Below are 21499 nucleotides of genomic sequence, written 5' to 3' on the forward strand. Positions count from 1 at the left end.
ATGGTCTTCTGAAGTATGAACTGGCAAATAGATGATCTCTTGCTATAATTCTTTCAAACAAATAAATATATTTTCAAAAGGAATTTAAGCTCCATGAAGCTAGAATTTTTGGTTTGCTATTATAGCCCCCTCCCACTAACATTTTGTGGTACACAACAGACACTAAGTATTCACTGAATGAATGAAGTGGCCTCTAGTGAGTGGCTCTGGTTTGGACCAGGACTCTCAAGGATATCCCTTTCTTGCCACAACACAGAGGAGACTCTGCTGTAAAGGGGTCAGTGGGATGTCCTGAACAATTTGCCATTCCATCCATCCCAGGGGTGAGCCCAAGGCACCTACCCAAAGTACACAGGCCCCAAGCAGTTTGCCATACGGGGTTCACACACTTGGGAATTCAATTAAAGGCAAGCTAGGCATCAGGAAGCTTAGGCGATGGACCTCTGGAGAACTAGCCTGGACTGGCTGGACTTGGAGATCTCCTGGATAATCACTCAGGCATCAAGAAGAGTTTGCTCTTCTGAGTGTTCTGACTGGAGGGCATCAGGGTTGTTTTCACTAATAGGTATAAAAGCACACACCATCACATGCAGATACCACATGCTTACATCACTGTAAACATGCATGTCCTTACAGGCACATGCCACATGCATACATCACCATGAACACAGACACGCTCTCACACACACACCTAGAGAGAGCACTGTGCAATGTATATTCACACACACCCCTCACACACATATAGAGCAAGTGCTTATTAATCTCACCAGCCCATCCTCGCTCAAATAGGCACACACTCTCACACATACTCACACAGCCTTAAGCTCATGCACAGTCTCACACACACACTCACATCAACCTCCCTCACCATAGTGCCCACTCGCAACAGCACTGGCTTGGTGAAGTTTGTTCTGACGTTGTCATTGACCAGTGTCAGAGATGGGGAAAGACAGTCATTGAATCCCCATCACAGCAGGGATTGGACTTGTGTTTTGAGTGCTTGCTGGGTTTTTCATTGCCAGGGGGCCAGAGGAGTTGCAGGGTGGGCTTGTAGCAGCACCCTGGAAGCAGCAGCTCAATGGAAAGAGATGACAATAAAGCAGCTTACTGAGCACTCCTTTCCTTCCTTACCCTTTGTGGGTCCTGCTGGCCAGCATGGTGGAGACCATGCCATTCATCATTTAGTGCAGGCAGTGAAGTTAACCATACAAGCATTAACGCATTTAGTCCTCCTAATCAGCTCCAGCCTTCTTCTTCTGCTGCTGAGGAAATTGGGGCCCAGGGAGGTAAACTAGCATGGCCCAAGTCTCATGCCCACTAAGAGGCAGAGCTGGGATACAAGCCTCTCTCAAGAGGCCTCAGAGTGTAGATCTGTTCAGGGTTCTGGGGACAGGAGACAGGTGACACAGCAGGCAGTGGGAATGCTGACAAAGGGAATGTCCTCCTGGAGGAGACCTCCTGGCCCCACCTACCTTCCTGCTGTCCTCCTCTCGGCAGGGAAAAATCACATGGCAGGGTGTTGCTTGCTTCTTTGCGACTGTTGATCTGGATGTGGTGGGCATGCATGCATGTGTGTATGTATGTGTACATATGTGTTCCTGTGTTTGTTTACATGCACAAGTGTGTAATTTCTTCCACTCACAAGGTCAGAGCAGATGCCAAGTCTTCATTTTATTCCCAGTCCCTTCTCAGTTCTTAGTCCCAGCAGTGTCCATTGCACTCACTAACCCTAGAGCTTCCTCCTTTCCTCTCAGTTGGGTAGCCACAGGGAGCAGACTGTCCCGGGTGCCTGCCATAGCCGTGTTTATCACGGGCTGGGTTAACCTGAAGAGATACTTTAGAGAATCACACTTTAGAGAGGTAGATAATCATATACTCCTCCCAGCAAAAATATATGCTTCTGTTGTCTCCATTTGCCACTGAATTTATTGAAACTGGGAAGAAACATACATTTCTTAGTGAGCAGGCACTAAGATGAGTTCTTTGTGGGGTGCAGCTGGGAGTAATTTAATTAGCCTAGCTCTGTGTGTGTGTGTGTGTGTGTGTGTGTGTGTGTGTGTGTGTGTGTGTGTGTGTGTAGGGGATGTTAATTGGTTTATGCTCGGAGCATGTCGTCCTTGATGGCCTCATATTCCCCACTGTTCTCCCCTGGGTAATGCCCCAATTTCTTATCCACACCCTGCAGCAAGTCCCAGCCTGGTCATCACTGCTAGGATAGGTAAGCTATTCCTGCACAGCTGGTTCTGATTCCTGGTGTGACAGTAGTGGTCTCTAAGACTGGGGCCATGAGGAGCAGGATTCCCCACAAAGAACCAGCCATAAACAGTGGCCTCTGAAGAAACATGAGGTTCCCAGTATCCTGCTGTTCCTCAGCCTCAGCTCCCAAAGGTTTTCAGACAATTGCCCAAGGCCATGGTCAGGGGTTGGGGAGGGCCTCCATCCCCTCAGACGGAAGGGAAGAGGTCTCTCCAGGTGAGCTTGTCGCCCCGGTTTTTATCCAGCCATCTGCCACAGTTGAAGATGGTAGCCACTCCAGTGTTGGTGTTGGTGACCTCCACCTTCTCCACCAGCCAGCCTGAGTAGTGGCCACTGCTGTCATGCTCCAAGCGCACCTTGCGCAGCTCCCCCAGGTCCAGCGTCTCTAGGAAGAAGCGGTCAGTGCTGCCCCGCTCAAAGAGGTTGCGCATCCTCTGCTTCAGCTCCCGCTTGCCCGTGTCTCCATAGGCACCAAAGATGGTCACAAAGACATTGGCATCAGTGCCTGCCCCGGGCTCATAACCCGTTGTCACAATGACTTCATACTTGACAGGCACTAGGCTCTGAATCCTGCTGGCGAAGCTTTCTGTTGTCTTGGTAACCTCAAACACCCGAAAGTACTTCCTCTTCCTCTTGAGGGGGATGAGGCTATCACAATTAAAGAAGTACCTGGTTCCAAGAGGTGGGCAGAAAGAAGGGCATATGTGTTGTCAAGGGGCTCACCCAACCAAGCTCACCCATGCCTCATTGCTCCAACCCCATCACTTGGGAGTGACTCCTTCCCCAGCTGAGGGTATTGAGCTGGCAGTGTCTGCATTAACATATGATCTTGGGGTCTTGTTCATTTTTAAATCCATGGTAGAGTGCAGCCTCCATCCTTCCAGGTGCTCCTCAGTGCTTGCATCCTCAGACTCCCTATCCAATCTGAAGTGTAGCCTGTTGACCCTGCCTTTAAAGTGCAGCCAGTGCCAGCCCACCTAGACACCATCCAGCACCTCTACCTGCCCTGCAGCAGTGCTTGCTCCATCCATTCATCATCTTCTACCTGGAAAACAACCACAGCCTTTCACCTGGTCTCCCTGCTTTTCACTGACTGTGGCCCATCCCCTCCATGGCAGCCAAGTGATGCGTTGGGATGCAAGCCTAGGTGTGCCACTTCTGGGCTCACTACCACCCAATGACTTATCAGGGTAAGGGAAATGCAGAGACTTTACCATGGTATGACAGATCTTACAGATCTAGCCCACCCCTCATGTTTCCCTTTTGACTTGTCACTTGCTCTTCTCCCATGAGTTCACTCCCCATCAGTCACACTGAGCGCTTTCAAAGAGTCTGACTCCTACCTTTACCTGGAGCTGTCACCATTGGTGAAGGCTGCTGAATCTGCAGTGACCATCCCAGGCAGAGCTGAGTGGGAAGGTTGAGCTGATCTGTGAGAGTGTGCACGTCATGTGGAGGTAGGAGTGTGTGCACAGAGAACAGGGGCTACCAAACGTCTCTGCTGAAGAAACCTTCACATATGCAGAAGTTCCCTCACCTGCCTCCTCCCATTCCCAGCTTAGCCTCTGGGTAATGACCATGAGTCAAAGAACTTTGAAGGAGCAAGTCTGAGAACACAGTGGGAGAAGGCTGCCCAGGGAGAAATAGGGTTGGGCATGTCTTGGCCCTGCCACCACGACCTGTATGTCCTGGGGCAAGTCACATCTCCAACCCAGACTTTGCTGTACTCATCCACAAAGCTAGTTTAGGCTAAGCAATTGCAATAGTTCTTCCTGATACAGACTGCTAGTATTTTACAACAGCTTTGGAAATCAGCAGCTAGTGGCCTTAGGAATGCAGCACTGCAGAGTCTACCCAGTGCAGCAAGGTCAAACTCTAGTTTTGAACAACAATGAGAATTTGGGTTGAAGCATGCTGTCCAAATGTCAGGGCTTTGCATTCTTGCATCACATATACTTCCACAACAGCCTGAGCCTTGCAATTCTCCTATTTCACCAGAAGAGAAGTTACAACTGGAGAAGAGAGGCCATTGCTCAAGGTAACTTGGAGTTCAGACTTGCCTGGTCCTCACAGGGAGAGCCACTGAACTATGTTTTGTTGATGAGCTGTTCTATTTGGAGATGGCTCTTCCTCCACTTTATCATTTTTAAGTTGGAATGTTGATGCAGATCACAATTTTTAGAGGGGAATGTCTTGGGGCTGTTTTGAAATTCTTTGAAAAAGCATTTCTTTGTGCATATGCCCACTAATATACATAATTCCATTTAAAAACAAAACTCATGTTTTTCCGAATGTGCACTACTTCACTTTCTTTTGGCTTGGCTCTATCTCGCTCCTTTCCATTTTAGCATCCCACCGTCACCTCAGACAACCCATGTAACAGGTTGTAGTCTGCCAAATTTCCCTGCTTGTCACCCAGCCCTGCATAGGCGGGAGTATCTACACAGCCATATGAGGAAGGCAGTGCCCCCCTTACAAACAGCATCCCATGAGACATGTTTGCCTGCATCTCGCGCTTCTCACTCAACAGTGCTTACTGGGAACTGCTCCAAGTCATCTGGTATGTGTTTAATTCATTGTTTTTAATGCCTCAAAAATAATCCCTGGTATATGGATGTAAGGAAATGTTGTCTAATAGACATAATTAGAAATTCACCAAAATGTGGGATGTAAGGTAAGGCTCTGGCTCTAGGGAGACACACATCAGCCTGTCCTGGTGGACACTGGGGAGCAGGATGACCAGCAAGGGAATGGCAATGGCAGAGAACAATGAGTGAAAAGAAATGATCTACATTGGGGTGGACATTTGACACAGTGGCTAAGACCAGCTTGGAATGTCTGAATTTCACCATCAGAGTGACTAAATTTGGGTCACGACTCCACTTCTGGTCCCAGCTTCCTGCCCACGCACACCTTAGGAGGCAGCGAGTGATAGGGCAAGTAGTTGGGTTCCTGCCACCCATATGGGAGACTCAGATTGAGTTCTAGGCTCCCACCTTTTGGACTGGCCTAACCCCCAGCTATTGCTGGCATTTTAGCAGTGAGACAGCAAATAACTCCTCTGCATCTCTCTGCCTTCCAAATACAACTTAAAGTTTAATTGCTCAAAATCAAGATTTTTTAAAAAAGAAATGATGATTTATATTTAAAAACTCTGGGGCTGGTGTCATGGTGCAGATTAAACCACCGCCTGTGATGCCAACATTCCACCTGAGTGCTAACTTGAGTCCTGCTTGCTCCACTTCTAGTCCAGCTCCCTGCAAATGTGCCTGAGAAAGCAGTGGAATATGGCTCAGGCCCTGCCACCCACATGGAAGGCCTGGATGGAATACAGGATTTCTGGCTTTGAACTGGCCCAGCTCTCACTTTAGTAGTCATTTGGGAAGTGTCTCTCCTTCCTGTATAACTCTTGCTTTTCAAATAAACAAATCTTTTTGTCCCATCTTCCAGAGAGCCAAGGGCTCTTTCTGGCTTCTGGCAGTGGTTACCAAGTGACTTTAATTAGACAAATGGGTGGCTGTGTTGCCCAGGTAACTAAGATCCTTAATCCTCCAGAAATACCCCTGCTTCCAGTAGGCTCTGAAGGGAGAAGTGCGAGGCCCCTTATCTGGGGTGCTCAGAGGCAGGTAACTGGTTGCCTTGTCGCTGGTCCCCACAGTGCCTGCAGGACAGCAACCTCTCACCACAACAATCATGCAAGTGACAGGCTACAAACTGGGCATCTCCCTCATCATAGAGGGAGGTGGGAGAGGGCCAGGAGAAGCTCTGTTGCCTGGTACCACTAGATTTTCCAGTATACTTCCCTAAATTCCAAGGCTGGGCACATTCAATGTCATCTGGTTCAGTTCCCTGCCTCTGGAGGCAGAGGCAGAATAGTAAAATCTGCCTGCCCCTTTCTGTCTTGTAGGTGACCTGAGCCTTTAAGAGGACATCTCCCTGCACCTTGCCCTCTTGCCAGGCTCCAGCCTCAGCTCCTGCCCCCTACTGGGGGAGACACACAGGACATACACATTGCCATACTCCATCTCGGTGATGGTGATGGTCTTGACGTGCCACACCAGCTCTCTCTTGGGGATGAACCGGTCTTCCCTGGCCAAGTGGCCCACGCAGATGGAGGCAATATCCCCCAGGAAGACACTGTCAAATTCAAACGTGTCTGTAGTCCCCCTGAAGGAAACAAAGATTGGCCAATGAGCTGTGCATCCTTCCAAAACTAGGTTGGCATCGGTTGAGTACCTGCATTCCAGGAACTGGGCTAGGGAGTGGGACTAGGATGGCTATCATGAACTGACATCAGCCCTGATTTGTTGAGGGGTTCATTGCAGCTTTGGGACAAGACAATTGCAATTAAAGATCCCTGCCAGCTGTCGGGCTCCAGCACCAAAGAATGGTATTGTCATCAAGCAGGGTAGTTTAGGGAAGAGGCTGGGCTAAGGAGGGCAGTGATATTTAGGTAATAGTAGGGAATGGGGTCCCAGCTACAGACCCGCTCTTGGGGTCATGGATCTGTCCTTGCAAAGCCATGGGTAGGATAATAGGGTATGGAGACATGGATACTTCTAGGGCAATGCGAGCTGCTGCACCCCTTCTGTATAAGAACCCAGCAAGGTCATCTGTAAACCAGGAGATGGGAGGGCCCTCAGCAGACTGCTCCTGCTGGTGCCTAGACCTTGGGCTTAGCCTCCAGTGTGCTGAACAAAGCATCTCTGTGGTTTGCAGGCATTTTGTTACAGTAGCCTGGACAGACTCAGGCAAGGTATGGGGAGCCAAAGGGAGGGGATATTGTCACCACAATCCTGGGGAGAGTATGGGATGACGTGGACACCTGGCAGCTCAGAGGCAGCTCTGCTGGCAGAGAGCCTGAGCTTGGCATCCATACAGATATGGGGTGGTGTTTGCAGCATGTGCACAGTTCTCTCCTTGTTCTTTCGTATGTCTCTGGTTGCATATAGGACTGGCAACACAGCAGGTCCTCAACAAGAACCTACTGGTTATGTTCATGTGTATCCCTATGCCCACATCAAGAAAGGAATCATGGTGAGTGTGTGTGAGGGAGGATCCCTCTCCAATCTACCTCACCCCCCCTCCCCCTGCCCCCAGGGCACCCTCCTCCTACTTCCTGAAGGCCCGCTGCCTGGAAGAATTTTCCACGAGGAACTCTTTGGATCGGTTCTTCCTGCCCTCCAGGATGAGCCAGACGTTCTCCCTGGTTTCACCTCCGTTGCCCGTTTCTATGACGATCTCATAGGCTGCAAGGGAGGAGGTGGGAGGGGGTGAGCAGAGGGGGAATGACTGCCCCTAGGAGTTCAGGGGCCCATGGCTAGCCTCTCCCACTGCTTTCTGGAGCCCTCAATCACTCTTAGGCTGTGGCCTGGGATTGGGGGCAGCGGGTACCACCATGGAGGTGCTCTGAGTAGAACTGCCTGGGTTTCTGGGTAAGAGAAAGCTCCCCTTTTTCATTTTCAGAAGCAACTTCTTTACCAGCAGTCTAAAGGAGCCCTTGGAATGGGGCAGGGGTAGGGGTGAAGACCTGGAGAGCCACGGGGGCAGTTTTCAGGGACAGGTAAGACCCCATAATGCAAAGCAGAGATTAGAGCCTCAGGAGAGCAGGGTGGAGAGGCAGGGGCCAGTTACAGAAAGCAGCAGCGAAAGGACCCAGAGAGCCTTGAACTCCTCCAACAAGCAGAACCATACTGGTCCTTTCCTTTCAGGTCCCTGGTATGTCTACAATGGCATTCACTCTTCCAACACTGGCTCTGAGGATGCCAGGTGCCAGGACTGGGTAGACTCTAGTGGCAACAGCAATCATTCTGAAGCCCTGAATGTGAACACTAACTGCACTGTATGACAAAATGAAATAACCTTGGGGCTGGCACTGTGGTGTAACAGGTGAAGCTGCTGCCTGCAGCCCCGACATCCCATATAAGCACCAGTTAGAGTCTCAGCTGCTTTACCTCTGATCCAGCTTCTGGTAATGAGCCCGCGAAGGCAGCAAAATATGTCCTAAGTACTTGGATCCCTACACCCATGTGGGAGACCCAGGTGAAGCTCCTGGCTTCTGGCTTTGGCCTGGCCAAGGAAATTGAACCATTTGGAGAGTGAACCAGTGGATGGAAGTCGGATCTCTCTATTTCTCCCTCTCTATAACTTCGTCTTTCAAATAGATAAAATTAATCTTGTTTCAAAAGAAAGACTGTATTAATCTTGCATTAAGGACCAAAAGATGAGAACTTGGGCTCCCATTGCCTCTCCCTCTTTATCTTCTAGTATCTTCTCTCTTGCTCACTGCAGTCACTCTGTCTCCATGCTGTTCTCTGCCCCAGAGCTCTGTCAACATCCTTCCCTTACCAGTCTCTCCTCCTTTATCACCAATGAGCCAACAAGCCTTGGATGCTCACATGGCACTTGGGTAAAAGGGGCTTGTCTTTTGGCTCTCACTAGCTTGTGAGGCATTTGCAGAGCACTGCCTTGATGAATACCACCTGCAGTATGCCACTGACATGAGAGAGGCTATCCATAGGGAGAGTAATACCTATCTATGCAAAGGTCAGTACAAACAGATCACGAGTCACCAAGTCATAGGAATTGCTCCTAACATCCCAGCTAAAAGCAGGCACCCAGGAACTCCCCAGGAGATAAAATTACAGTAGCTGAGAGTCTGGGCAGGAACCTTCTACAGAAAATTAGACCAATGGATCTGAATGCTGCTGGGAACCCAGCACTTGCTACTTTTCCAGACAGCTCATTTCATCATGAGCGAGTACAGACAACAGGGATGGGGCAGTCAGTGGTTTCCTATCAAAAAGCCATGTTTCTCTTCCAGAGCCTGTAAGAGACTGCCCAGTCAGCTGCCCTTGCATCCAGTGGAGCCACCAGACTAGGTACCACTAACAGGAGGTGAGATGGCATGCTAGGAAGGTGGGGAAGAGCTTCCTGCAGGATCTCTCTGCCTCTGCAGAGAAATGTGGATGCCACATTTGGAAATGGTGTGCACATGTGGGGAAAGAGTGTGGCTCCCTAAATCAGAATGGGCAAGTCCCCGTTGAGTCTCTTGTGGGCCTGTGTAGCACAGGAGTTGAGAAACAAATTTTGTTGTGCAAATACACTAAAATTTGGAGGTCTGCCTCCTCCTGTAGCTACTGTTGACTATCCTGGAATTGTGGCACAGCAAGTTAGGCTGCCATTTGTGACATCACCATCCCATATCGGAATGCTGATTCAAGTCCTGGATATTCTGCTTCCAATCCAAATACAGCTCCCCACTAATGTACTCAAGAAGTAACAGATGGGGTCTCCAGTTCCAGGTTATGGCCTTGGTTGAGCCAAAGCTAATCTTCTCTCTCCCCCAATCTGATTCTCCCTTTCTGACACTCTGCTTTAAAATAATTAAATGTTTAGAACATTTAACTAATGTTGGAAATTCCATTCATTACTTTGAACTCAGCCTCTGCTAAACCTTTTCCCAATTGGTGCGGGTTCAGACAGGCATGTTAAAAACACCCCTCCCTTTGTGGGCATCCACCTTAGAGTTCAAGAACCCTTCCTGGGACTGATGTGGTTTATCATGCGAATCTTCCACCTATAGCACTGGCATTCCACTTAGGCACCATTTTGAGTCCCAGATGCTCCATGTTTCATCTAATTCTATTCTAATGTTCTAAGAAAGCAGCAGAGGATGGCTCAAAGGCCTTGGGTTCCTGCACCCATATGGGAAACCTGGAAGATGCTCCTGGCTCATCCCACCTCTGGCTTTTTTTTTAAGTCCTTTCTATGTCTCTCCCTCTTCCCCTCTGTATTTCAAGTAAAATAAATAAATCTTAAATAAAAGGACCTCTTTCCTTTAAGGGCCCCTGAGAAACAAATATTGGAAAAGGGCTGCTGGAAATAGCAGATTCTGATGCAGTCTGTGTCTAGCAAGGCATGATTCAGCAGCTATTGCCACCTGTATCCATTGGATGAAACCCATGATTTAAGAATAAACTGGGAGGGCTTCACACCAAGAATGCTTGGCCCAGCCAGCCTAGCCAGCCCAGCCTTTGGGTCTGGGTACACTTGTTCCCAGTGGGTTTTCCTGTTACCTAAATCATCATTGTGGTTCAGGGCTGTGAGTGGGCACCAGCATCTTAGTGGTTTCCTTCTTTAGGTGCCCTTGCACTGTGTCCTTCCCTGGGCATCTGTCTCCCCTCCAGCTGTTCCCACGCCTCCTTTTGTGGAAGGCTCAGCCTAAGCATCACCCACTGCTGGGCTGGACCCCCACTTGGTCCCTTACTGGTCTCTTCCAGCTCTTCACGGATCTCGTTGTTGGCGCAGGCCAAGTCACGGACGGTCTGCCTGTCACCCTCACTCTTGGAGAGCCAGCAGTCACATTGGAAGCGGAAGGTCTCATCACGGGAGTTGTCTTTCACATCGACATAGCTCAGGTGCCAGCCAGGAAATATCCCTGTGGAAGACACACTGTGAGGACTGGGAGCTGAACCTGCTCTTCCTCCTGCTTCAGACTTCTGTACCCTCCTCTTTCCCCTCCTGCTGTGGCTCACTGGCTGTGGCTCACTGGCTGTGGGGCCCTGCGCTGAGTCTTTTCTCCTTGTTGCTGACATGAAGCCCTGGGTTGGGTGCTCTCTGAATGTTTCTCCAGCCCAGAGGATTTGCAAATTCCTTCAACTCGGGGTTCATGAATGTTAAGAGAAATCTATGCAGGGGAGTTAGGCAGCTCATTTGAATTTTGAGAAACTGTGCCACAATTATATGTGGACTTTTATTGAAGAGAAAGCCATGGCTTTCGTCATATTCATTTGGAGGTCTCTGGAACTAAGGAATGCATGGCTTTCAAGGTTCACAAAGCTAAAGAATGATTCCTACTACTTCATGAGACCTGTATTCACCTAGCTCATATCACCTATTCTCCAGAAGCCTCCCTTGCTGCCCACTAGGCTTCTGGCAGGTCTTCTTGTAGAACCTGCCTCAACCATGCCTTGCCCTCTCTATTGTCACTGTATGTGACTTCTGCTCTCCACGTGAGCACCAGAGGACAGGGACTGGGCCCTAGTTGGTTTTCTTTTCCTGGTGCCTCATCTTGTTCTGGCAGACAATGGTTGCCTAGTGCATCCCAAACACCTCGAGAGAGCTGGGCTAAGCTGTTCGATCATCCTCGAAGGAATCGGAAGCTGGTCTCTCCTTATGGGATTCTCTAAAGGTTACACTTCTCAGCCTCATTTTGAACACAGCTACTGATGCTGCAACTGGCAAGGCTTTCCTCACAAGTGTGTCCATTACAGTGGCAGAACCATGAGGCAGGAGCCATGGTGCATCTGCTGTGACAGCTGCATATTGCTGACACCTGCTTCAGCCATGTGTCACTATGCAAGGGGAAGTTCCTGTGGCCCAGCAGGTGTTGGAGATGATACTTACTACTCATGACACATGTATGGGGCAGCTCTGCAAGGAATGCACACACAGGCTCTGCTCTCACTTTGTTCTCTCAGTCCCACTGGCCACACCTATAGGTGTTTCTCCAGTGGTAGACACTGCCCAAAGCAACATACACCTGCCTCTGATTTCAAGGGTACACAGCACAAAGAGATGCTCTGAGAGAGTGGCTTAGCTACCTAGACTGTGGCTGGGAGGTGTGCTGTGGTTTGTGGAAGGGGTGCACATCTTGGTGGTCCAGGAATAGTGTCATGTCAGGTTTAGAAAGGGCTTGTTATTATTTTTGTAAGCATAGATGCTTAGGAAACTAGTAAACAGCGAGTGCTAAAACAATTCAGTTAATTTTTTAAACACTCCTGTTGAGCAGGAGTGAGTTCTTTGTTTGTTTGCTTGTTTTAACCAATAAACTTTGTGTTTTAACTCAATAATCTCCCCCCCCCCCCCAAGTTGACTTTTATTGAACTTGCCAGGAGCAGGCACATGTCAGGGGAGCTGGGAGGGGAGGAGGGTGCAGCAGGCTGTGTGGGTGGCAAGGGGCAGAACCATGTCTGTGGCCCTGGTATCCCCTCTCTCTGCTGGGGGATGAGTGGGTACAACTACCCTCCTGGCAAAATGGCATGCTTGGGCTGCAGGGACCCTCTCCCTGGACCCAGAAGGCCCCGTTGTGAGGGCTTGGAAGCACTGCTTTCCCCTTGAGAGGGAGGAAGGCAGGGGTGGGAGGAAGGTGGGGGTGGGAAGAAGGGGTCCTCTGGCGAAGGTGGCCAAGGTGGGCTTTCTCCTATGGTGTCTACACCCAATGTCTGGCCCTGGTCTGTGGGTGGAGAGGGGGAGCACTGAAAGGGTGGCTGAGCACCGGGCCCTTTGGGAGCCACAATGTGTGGAAGCTCGAGCCAGCCCTAAAACACAGGGCCCAAGTTCAAGGGTTTGGAAGATGCAGGCAGTTTGTGGGGGACCTTGACCTTGGGACAAGGGGGAGGATAAGAGGACCCAGCCTCCAGCAAGGGGAGACCAGAGGGAGGTTTCCCCCTTACTAGGTTCCATCTGTAAGTTTACAGACTGACTGCTTTCTTGACACTATTGTGAAACTGATTCAGGTACTCAGCAAACCTCAGTGCATTTGGTCTGGAAATGATACAGACAAGATGGATTGAAGCTATCCTCAAAGGCTTCCAGACTGGAACAACACAGGAAGAAAAGGAGAGGAAGGCAGAGAGAAAGAAGATGCTTTGCTGATCCAACTGAGACATGTCCCTCGGGGAGTCTTTTTCTACAATATTGTGGTAATAGGAAATCAAAGGGGATTGTGAGCTTCTGAGCAAGTATGTGTATCAGTGTGTTGAGTGCTGGGCCATGCATCACCTGCAGAGGTGGCCATGAGAACTTGTCACTGCTGCTGGAAGGCACTCTTCACTCTACTCAACTCTTGAATTATACTCCCTGCATGCCAAGCATTGTGCTGACAAACGAAGTGGTGAGCCAAGGGACAACGGGATTCTGATCTTGAGTTTTAGCCAACATAATTTGGTGCTCCCACCATGTGGAACAACGCGCTCAGAGAAGCAGTCTGCTTTGCCCAGGATGCCCTGGGCTCTGTGATAGTCTGTCTCCCTTCCCATGTGTCCCCTGACCCTGTTTTCTGAAAGGGTAACAGTGGTTCATCCCATTACCGAGGTTCTTTGCAAGTAAGAAGTGGTGAGAGAGACATCTGCCATGGTCATTGGTGGGAAACCTCCAACTTTATTGACATAAAGGAAGTTTAATCATCAGCTTTGGGCTTACTATTGGTTTACTTGCTTTGCTGTGAAAATGCTGGATGTTACTGACAGGGCTGCCCTTTCTCCCACAAAGAACTTACCAAACATGCAACTGGAACCAGGGTTTGCTGGTGATTGCAACACAGGATCCTACTCTTACCTCTACACCAAGGGACAGCCTGGCTGTGTGGCCAGCACTAGCCAGATGCCAGACATACAACCTGGCCCTGACTGACCTGTGGGGACCTATCTGAAACTATCAGAGAATCCATTTCTTTGTAAAACTTCCCCCTTAGGGTTGTGCTTTATTATTTAAACACAGAGATAGCAAACACTCCACAATACTTGACACCTTCCCTTTTTCACCACAACCCATCTCTTGATATGAACATCTGTTCCCTTATTTGTCATTGTGAGCTGGTATTCTGTTTCATGTATGTACCACAAATTATCTACCTTGTCCCAGTTGATGGGTAATTTGTTGTTCTTCCAACTTCTATTTCTATACACACAGCTATGATAAATATTCTTCCATGAGTAGGAGAGTGATTTTGAAAGCCATAAATCAGATTTTGTCACTGATCCATTTAAACTCTCTGAATGGCTCCTCATCACTCTCAGAGCTGAATACAAACTGCTCACCAAGAACCATATGGATTGACATGATCTAATTCTTTTCCACTCTTCTGATCTTATTTCATGCCACTCACAACTTCACTTACTCTATTTCACCTACACTGGCCTCTTTATACCTTGATAGGTGAAACCCTGTCTTGGAAACTTGGCTTTCACAGTTCTGTCTGTCTGGGAGGATATTCCCCAGACTCTGAATGCCAACACTGTTTCATCGTAGAGGCGTCAGATCAAATGTCCTGTCTTCAGGGAAGACTTTGTTAACTGTCCTTTTTGTAAAAACTTCCTCTTCCTGCCTTCCTTGCCATCAATCACCATATACCCACTTCACAATCTGAAACCATTTTATTTTTATTTGCTCTCTTGTCTGTCTTCTCCTGCTAGGTTGTGAGCCCCTGACAATGGAGTCTTGCTAATCTACCTGACACTAAATTCCAATGGCTACAACAGTGCTTACTGAATATAAGAGTGTCCACAGTCACTGTGCAGGCATGAACAAGGAAGAATGGCACTGGAGATGGTATTTGGGGAGTGGGGGAAGGGAAGAATTTTAAACCTTACTGGGGCACTGGTGTTGTGGCACATCTGATTAAGTCATCACCTGTAACATCAGCACCCCATATCAAAGTACTTGCAGAGACCAGCTCATCTTTTGATCTAACTCCTTCTGGTGCACCTGTGCTTGGACCCCTGCCTCCCATATGGGAGATTAGGATGCAGTTTCTGGTTCTTGGCTTTGGCCTCCACTGTCAATTGGGCCGGAGGTGGGGGGAAGGGAGGATAAACCAGTGGATGGCAGGTCTATGTCACCTTCCCTCCCTCTCTGTTAATCCTTCAAATAAATAAAATACATTTTTTTTTTATAAAGTGTTATCGAGGAGGAATGGCCTATCCTAGAAGAACTGATTACTTTATCTCAAGTGCTCTGATGGAGTGAAAGACTTGGTAAAGCTGTGTTTACAAGTTCAGGGTCTGCTTCACTCCAGCTCTAGTCATCTTACCTCTTGCCTTAATTAGAGGAGACTTTATGTGATATTCCACTCCAGTGGGGAGCCATTCATTACACACCCTGTTAGCCTCTCCTCACTCCTCATGATATTACCAAGCCATTCCCCTGGTCTAAATGTATGACTGTCCTCTGGGTTTCTCAGGTGTCCAATTCCCTCCATGAGGTCCTCTGGAATCCCCAGACGAACAAGCGCCCCTGGCTAACTATTCACATGCTCATGAACACAGATTTATTAGGCAATCTTTGCTACTAAGTTCATAAATAGGACCCTGTCTACTTTTCTTGGCATGTCTAACAGGGACCTAGAACCAATGTTTATGACCTTTAAGAGCACCACAGGACTTTGTATTCATTACATCTAGAATTGATACCTTGCTTTTTTTTTTTAAAGATTTAGTTATTTTTATTGAAAGTCAGATTTACAGAGAGAAGGAGAGACAGAGGGAAAGATCTTTCATCTGCTGGTTCACTCCCTAAGTGGCCACAATAGCCAGAGCTGAGCCAATCCAGAGCCTGGAATCAGGAGCTTCTTCCAGGTCTCCTGTGCAGGTATAGGGTCCCAAGGCTTGGGGCTGTCCTTGACTGCTTTCCATGTCACAGGCAGGAAGCTGGATGGTAAGTTGAGCAGCTGGGATATGAACTGGTGCCCATACGGGATTCCAGTGCATTCAAGGAGAGGACTTTAGCTACTAGGCTATCTTGCCGGGCCTAATACTTTGCTTTTATTTTTAAATGTAACCTGTCAGTTCCTTATTCTAGTGAAAACCATTGAAAATTCTTCTTGAATAAAAATTCACTTTTTCAACAAAGTTCTCCCTTATAAGCAATCTTTGGTTAAGGGATGATCTGGGTAACTCTATTTCTTCAGCAAAGTCTGTGTATAGAGTGGGCATTTGGTCTATCATGTAAGATGTGGCTTGGGAAGCCTTCATCCCACATTAGAGTACTTCGGTTTGAGTCCTGGCCCTACTCACCAGTTCAGCTTTCTGGGAGGCAGCAGGTAAAGGGGGCAAGCAGCTGGTTTACACCACCCACACAGCGAATCTGGGTGGAGTTTCAGGTTCCTGGCTTTATTTTGGTCCATTCCTAACTACTGTAGGCATTTGAGAAAGCCAGTGGATGGGGATCTATTTCTGTATGATTGTCTTTAAGGTCAGCCTTAAAAAAGTGAATGATTTGATATGCCATTGTTTCACTGTGAAAGATTAAAAAAAATTTAGTTGGTTTCTGTCCACAAATACTTATCTTCATCATCTAAGAGGCTGACCAGGGTGGTATTCTGAGATTTGACAGATTTGGGTTTCAATCGTGTATATTAGCTTACTGATCATATTATAATATCATAATGCCTCAGTTTTCTCATCTGTACAATGTGGGGTTAACCTCAGCCGAAGTTTCTTTGGGGATACCCCAACTGAACCACTGGACTCAGAACTGCAACCATGGGGGAAAAAAATCAAAGAATCTATAGTCTGACCATGAAGTGCATGTATCAGATTGGGGCCTCCTCAATCGCGAAGATGGAGCAGTGAATAGCATACCCAAATGCATATGGAGGATATGGCAGACCACTGAGGCCTGCAGAGGACATCTAGTACCATAGCAGAGGAGGAAGGGTAGAAAAACTTTGATAACTCCCCCAGCAAAGCAGTGACAGCAAATAAATGGAGACTCTAAGGTGAACTATGTCAGTCAATGGACCCTGGAAGGATTTTCTCATCCTTGGAGCAATTAACAGCCTTTCAGAACTATCAAAACCACCTGAGCAGAACCCTTGGAGCATGTTCCACATTAGGAATCCTGAGATGACTTTGGGTGGCCATTCCCCATCCCTAGGTACTGAGGTGGTTGGGAGACTGGAAGCAGCTTCTCCCCTCTTCCCCTAGATATGGGAAGAAGAAAAAACCTTGGAAACAATGGTCTCATCCACTTTCTCCTAATTCTAGACCCTTCTCACCCTAATCAGTGGTCAACATGGACATGCATCCTTCTCAACTATGTAAACATTATCAAAAAATTAAAGTAAACAAAACCCAAATAGATGATTTATGAGGTCCTTTATATTTCAGTGAATTTATGTTATTCAAAAGAAAATACTTAAGTCTATGTGGTAACACAAAATATTCTTCATTTTGCTAGAGCTTTAGCTTAACCAGAAGAAGCAAGAACAGCAAGATAGATTAGGAAATAAACACTGTGGTTATAATTTGCTCAATATTGCAAGAGCTATCTGGGCAACTTGCATTAAGGGGAAGAGTTAATCATTTATCTTGATTTGCCTCTATAAACTATATTTCATGATAATCAGATGGCTTTAGGGACAGTTTTTTAACAGAAAATTTCCAGCTGGTAAGCTGATAAAAAATGGCAGGATTAGAAAATCTCCATTCATAATCCTAATGGATCATCACTGGATGAAGAATCAGGAAGGAGTTTTATAATGCAACAATTAACTGACAGCTGCTGCACTGACTATTTTCTGTTGGCTTCTGCATCCACTCTTCCATGCCAGTGTTAAAGTGGGACTTCTGTGTACTTTGTAATACATCAAGACATAGTATCTCCTTAATGCTCTGCATTCCTCACCAATGTCCTCAATATAAATACTGAGCAGATTTACATGGTATCCAGGATTTTGGAAATTTGTTGTGGAGTAGAAATCAATTGATACAATGGAGTCATTGTTTAGTGTGAAAGTGGTGCTGTGATTTTGTAAGAAAATGTTCATTTTAAAAAAAGAAACACATTAATCACATTCAGGGTGGAATGACAGGAGTTGAAGATTTAATTTTATATTTTCTTTCAACAAAAACTAAGTTAATAAAGAAAAAGAGTATAGCTGGTGAGACAAATCATGAGATTGTTGAACATGAGTGATGGACACATGGCAGTTCCCTTCACTTTAGTGTATATTTAATTTTTTTCATTTAAAAATTGCTAGATAAGCAAAAAGGATAGAAAAGTAGACTCAGTAAAGGAAAACTGCTGTGTTTTAAATTAAGTCAAACATTTGTGACTTGCCTTAAATGGTATCTGTCTAGGAATCTTCATGTTTTCTTTTGTGAAAGACTCTCAAAAAATATATTTGTCCTCATAAATTTCCATGAAACTGAAGCATAATGTAGTGGCAAAGTTTTAAACACTAAATAAGAAATGTGGTACACAGAGAGAAGACATGCTTGTATTACTATCAAAATTTTTACATCTTTGAATGAAAAAGAGGAGGTTGGCAATGGACCCTGGACTTCTTTCTCTCATTCCTGTTCCTAGTATTCAAACTGCACAGGCTTCAGGAGGATACAGATATTCTTTCTTGTTGGGCCTGTAGTCAGCTCAATTGTCTGGTTATAGGAGACTCAATTCTCTGCTTACAACGGAAAAAGAATCATATGAATAACGGAAAATTTCTGCAAGTCCAAAATTCACTATGGGGTCAAGAAAATGTCTTCTGTTATTCCAGGTTGGAGTGAGGGAGTATTCAGGTCTTTAAGAGCCTGGCATGTAAATGCTAAAATGTGCAGTAGTAACAAGTAGCCAAAGGAGTAGGCTTGTAGAGCTGTCCATGGTGCTGATTCAGCTGTTTCTAGGATTTTGGTAGTAAGATAGGAGGCACTGGTACTAGCATGATAGAAAAATGCAGGGGGCCCAGTGTGGTAGCCTTGTGGCTAAAGTCCTCACCTTGCATTTACCAGGATCCCATATGGCCACCAGTTCTAAACCCGGCAGTCTCCCTTCCCATCCAGCTCCCTGCTTGTGGCCTGAGAAAGTAGTCAAGGATGGCCCAAAGCCTTGGGATCCTGCACCTACATGGGAGACCCAGAAGCAGCTTTGAGCTCCTGGCTTTTGATTGGCTCAACTCCAGCTGTTTCAGTCACTTGGGGAGTGAATAATCAGATGGAAGATATTCCTCTCTCTCTCTCACCCTCTCTGTACATCTGACTTTCCAATAAAAATAAAAATAAATCTTTTTTCAAAGAAAAATGCACCAAAAAAACTGGAAAAGTCTAGGTTATGTGGAAAATTGGTGTCTTGAAGAAGGGGGCAGTGGCCATTGGAGGACTTAATCAAACTTGAGCTTCATGGACAGGACTCAACTTTTAGTCTGGGAGTCTGAACTCCAGGTGTCAATAGGATCATTCCCATATGAATGCTTCAAAGAAGGGTCCATCCTGGTCTCTTTTTGGGTGTGGTGGCTTCCAGTAATCCTTAAACTTCCTTAACTTTAACTTCTACCTCCAGCTCCTGTCTCTGCCTCCATCTTCACATGATCTTCCTTCTGCATATTTTCATGTCCTCATCTTACAAGCACTCAAGTCATCACTGAATTTAAGGCTCATTCTAAATCCAGGAAGATTTAATCCAAGATCCTTAACTGCATATGCAAAGACCCTGTTACCAAAAAAAGATCACTTTCAGACACTCTGTCTTACTACTTGATCCATGCTACCTTTGCTTGGAGAATTAAAATGCCTCAGTAGGATTGTCTGACAGGATGTATTATATCTGGAGATCCTCAAACACCTAGATAGGACAAAGAGATCCCTATGGAAGTCTGGAAAAATCTGTGTAATTCTGGGGCCTCCATTTAGGATTCACAAGCTGCCACAAGTTGATATTTATTGTCAGTTTACTCATTGGCTCACATAATCATTAAAAGCTAAGTGTAAAAGGCTGGCATTGTGGTGCAGTGAGATAATACACTGCTTGCAACACTGATAGCCAATATGGGAGTGTTGACTGCTTTGTTTCCGATCCAGCTCCCTGCTAATGTACCTAGAAAAGCAGCAGAAGGCAGTTCAGGGTCAGTGCTGAGACAGAGCACATCATTCTTCTGCCTGCAGTGCTGCATCCCATGAGTGCTATTTCAAGTTGTGGCTGTTCTACTTCCAATCAAGTTCCTTGCTAATATGCCTGTGGAAGCAGCAGAAAATGGTCCAGGTCCTTGGGCCCTTGCTCTGACATGGGAGACCTGGAAGAAACTCCTGGCTCCTGGCTTCAGACCAGCCCCACTCTGGCTGCTATGGTCATCCTAGAAGTGAAGCCTTGGATCAATTTGCCATTTGAAAACAAATATGGTTTTCCATTTCCTGTATTGAGTTTATATCAAGGAAAGCCTGACACTAGAATTGGCACTGCATATCTGTGATTTCATGGCAGGTGAATAATCCACAGCTTTATACCCTGCAAGATGAGAGCTTTGTCTCAAACACATGTCAGGTTGGAAGTTCAAAATGTGGAGCTAATTCCTCCTTCTCCTCTTTTTCTTCCAGGACCTTACTTGAAATATTAGAATTCTCCAATGGTTCTGTATGCATGAATGAACGAATGCATGGTAACTCTTAAGAGTATACCTACTCTGAATAAAGAGAATTGACAATACTTTGTTTCTTAACTGGTATTAGTACTGACATTGGGTGGATTGCTGCAGCAGTAAATGACTTAGGTTGCTCACTTTGTTTGAGGTGACATATCAGATAAGACAAGGAAAATAGGAGAGAAGAAAAAATGGATACAACATTACAGCATGGATTTTTGGATGTTCTTCTCAAATATATAAGCTTTACCTGCCTAGATGATTGGAAGGAAGTGGGTATTTATAGCATGGTGGCAGGACTCTGGAAATTTCAGCATGAAAAACAGACTAGAAGGTGAGAGCAGGCATCAAAGATATGATGACAAAAGGGAGGTCAGCCAGGAAGTAAAGGACTCAGTCAGGTGGGACTCAGAGTTAGATAAGGTGAAAATGGAAGCAGTGATCTTTACTGGCCAAAGGCACATGAATTAGCTCACTCTGAGGTTGGCAACTCTATTCCTTTTATATTGTGAATTGCAAGAGGGAGGCATGGCCATCTTGATAACTTGCCAGGCATCGGGATGTCTATTTCAGGCCAGGTTGAAAAAAGTCAGCTCTGACACAGCAACCCTAAATCAGGCTATGGAGCTTCTAGTCAGATGACAAGGAGGAGTCAGGACCCTGGACAGTTCAGAAGGCCCAAAGACCCTTGGATGATTGCCCTAGAAATACAGCCTTATTATTATTTAAGGATGCTTAACTGATTTGAAAGACAAAATAACATGTGAAGAGGAGTGGAGATAGACAGAGTCTGTCCTTCATTGGGTTTCTTCCACAAAGAAACTCCATTCAGGTTAGAACCATTATCTGCCATGTCTCAAGATATATTTCATCAGAAAGTCTGATGGGAAGCAAAAGTAAGACTCCATCTCAGACATTCTTCACTTGCTGCCCCAAAATGCCTATCCTTATCTTTTTAATTTTTAAAAAATTTATTTTCATTTGAGAGGCAGATATAGGAGGAGGAAGAAAGATCTTTCATCCACTAGTTCATTTCTCCACTGTCTGCAATAGTCAGTACTGGGGCTACACCAAAGCCGAGAGCCCAGAACTTAATCTTGGCCTTCC

The 21499-nt window shown here is 46.5% G+C and overlaps 1 protein-coding gene across 3 annotated transcripts in view; it reads right to left on the minus strand.

The window, feature by feature from the left end:
• Positions 1-2420: 2420 nt before the first annotated feature.
• The window catches only part of LOXHD1 (lipoxygenase homology PLAT domains 1), a 147119-nt gene continuing 128040 nt past the window's right edge, over positions 2421-21499 (minus strand). For all 3 annotated transcript variants that reach the window (XM_040984720.1, XM_040984719.1, XM_040984721.1), the window contains 4 exons: positions 10526-10696; positions 7373-7505; positions 6265-6423; positions 2421-2925 (listed from right to left, as the gene is read on the minus strand). In XM_040984720.1, coding sequence (XP_040840654.1) covers positions 2445-2925; positions 6265-6423; positions 7373-7505; positions 10526-10696 — 944 coding nt within the window. In that variant the 3' untranslated portion in view covers positions 2421-2444. The remainder of the gene's footprint in view (positions 2926-6264; positions 6424-7372; positions 7506-10525; positions 10697-21499) is intronic.

The sequence above is a fragment of the Ochotona curzoniae genome, unplaced genomic scaffold (genome assembly GCF_017591425.1).
Source record: "Ochotona curzoniae isolate NIBS_2020 unplaced genomic scaffold, NIBS_Ocur_1.0 contig_43, whole genome shotgun sequence".
NCBI lineage: Eukaryota > Metazoa > Chordata > Mammalia > Lagomorpha > Ochotonidae > Ochotona > Ochotona curzoniae.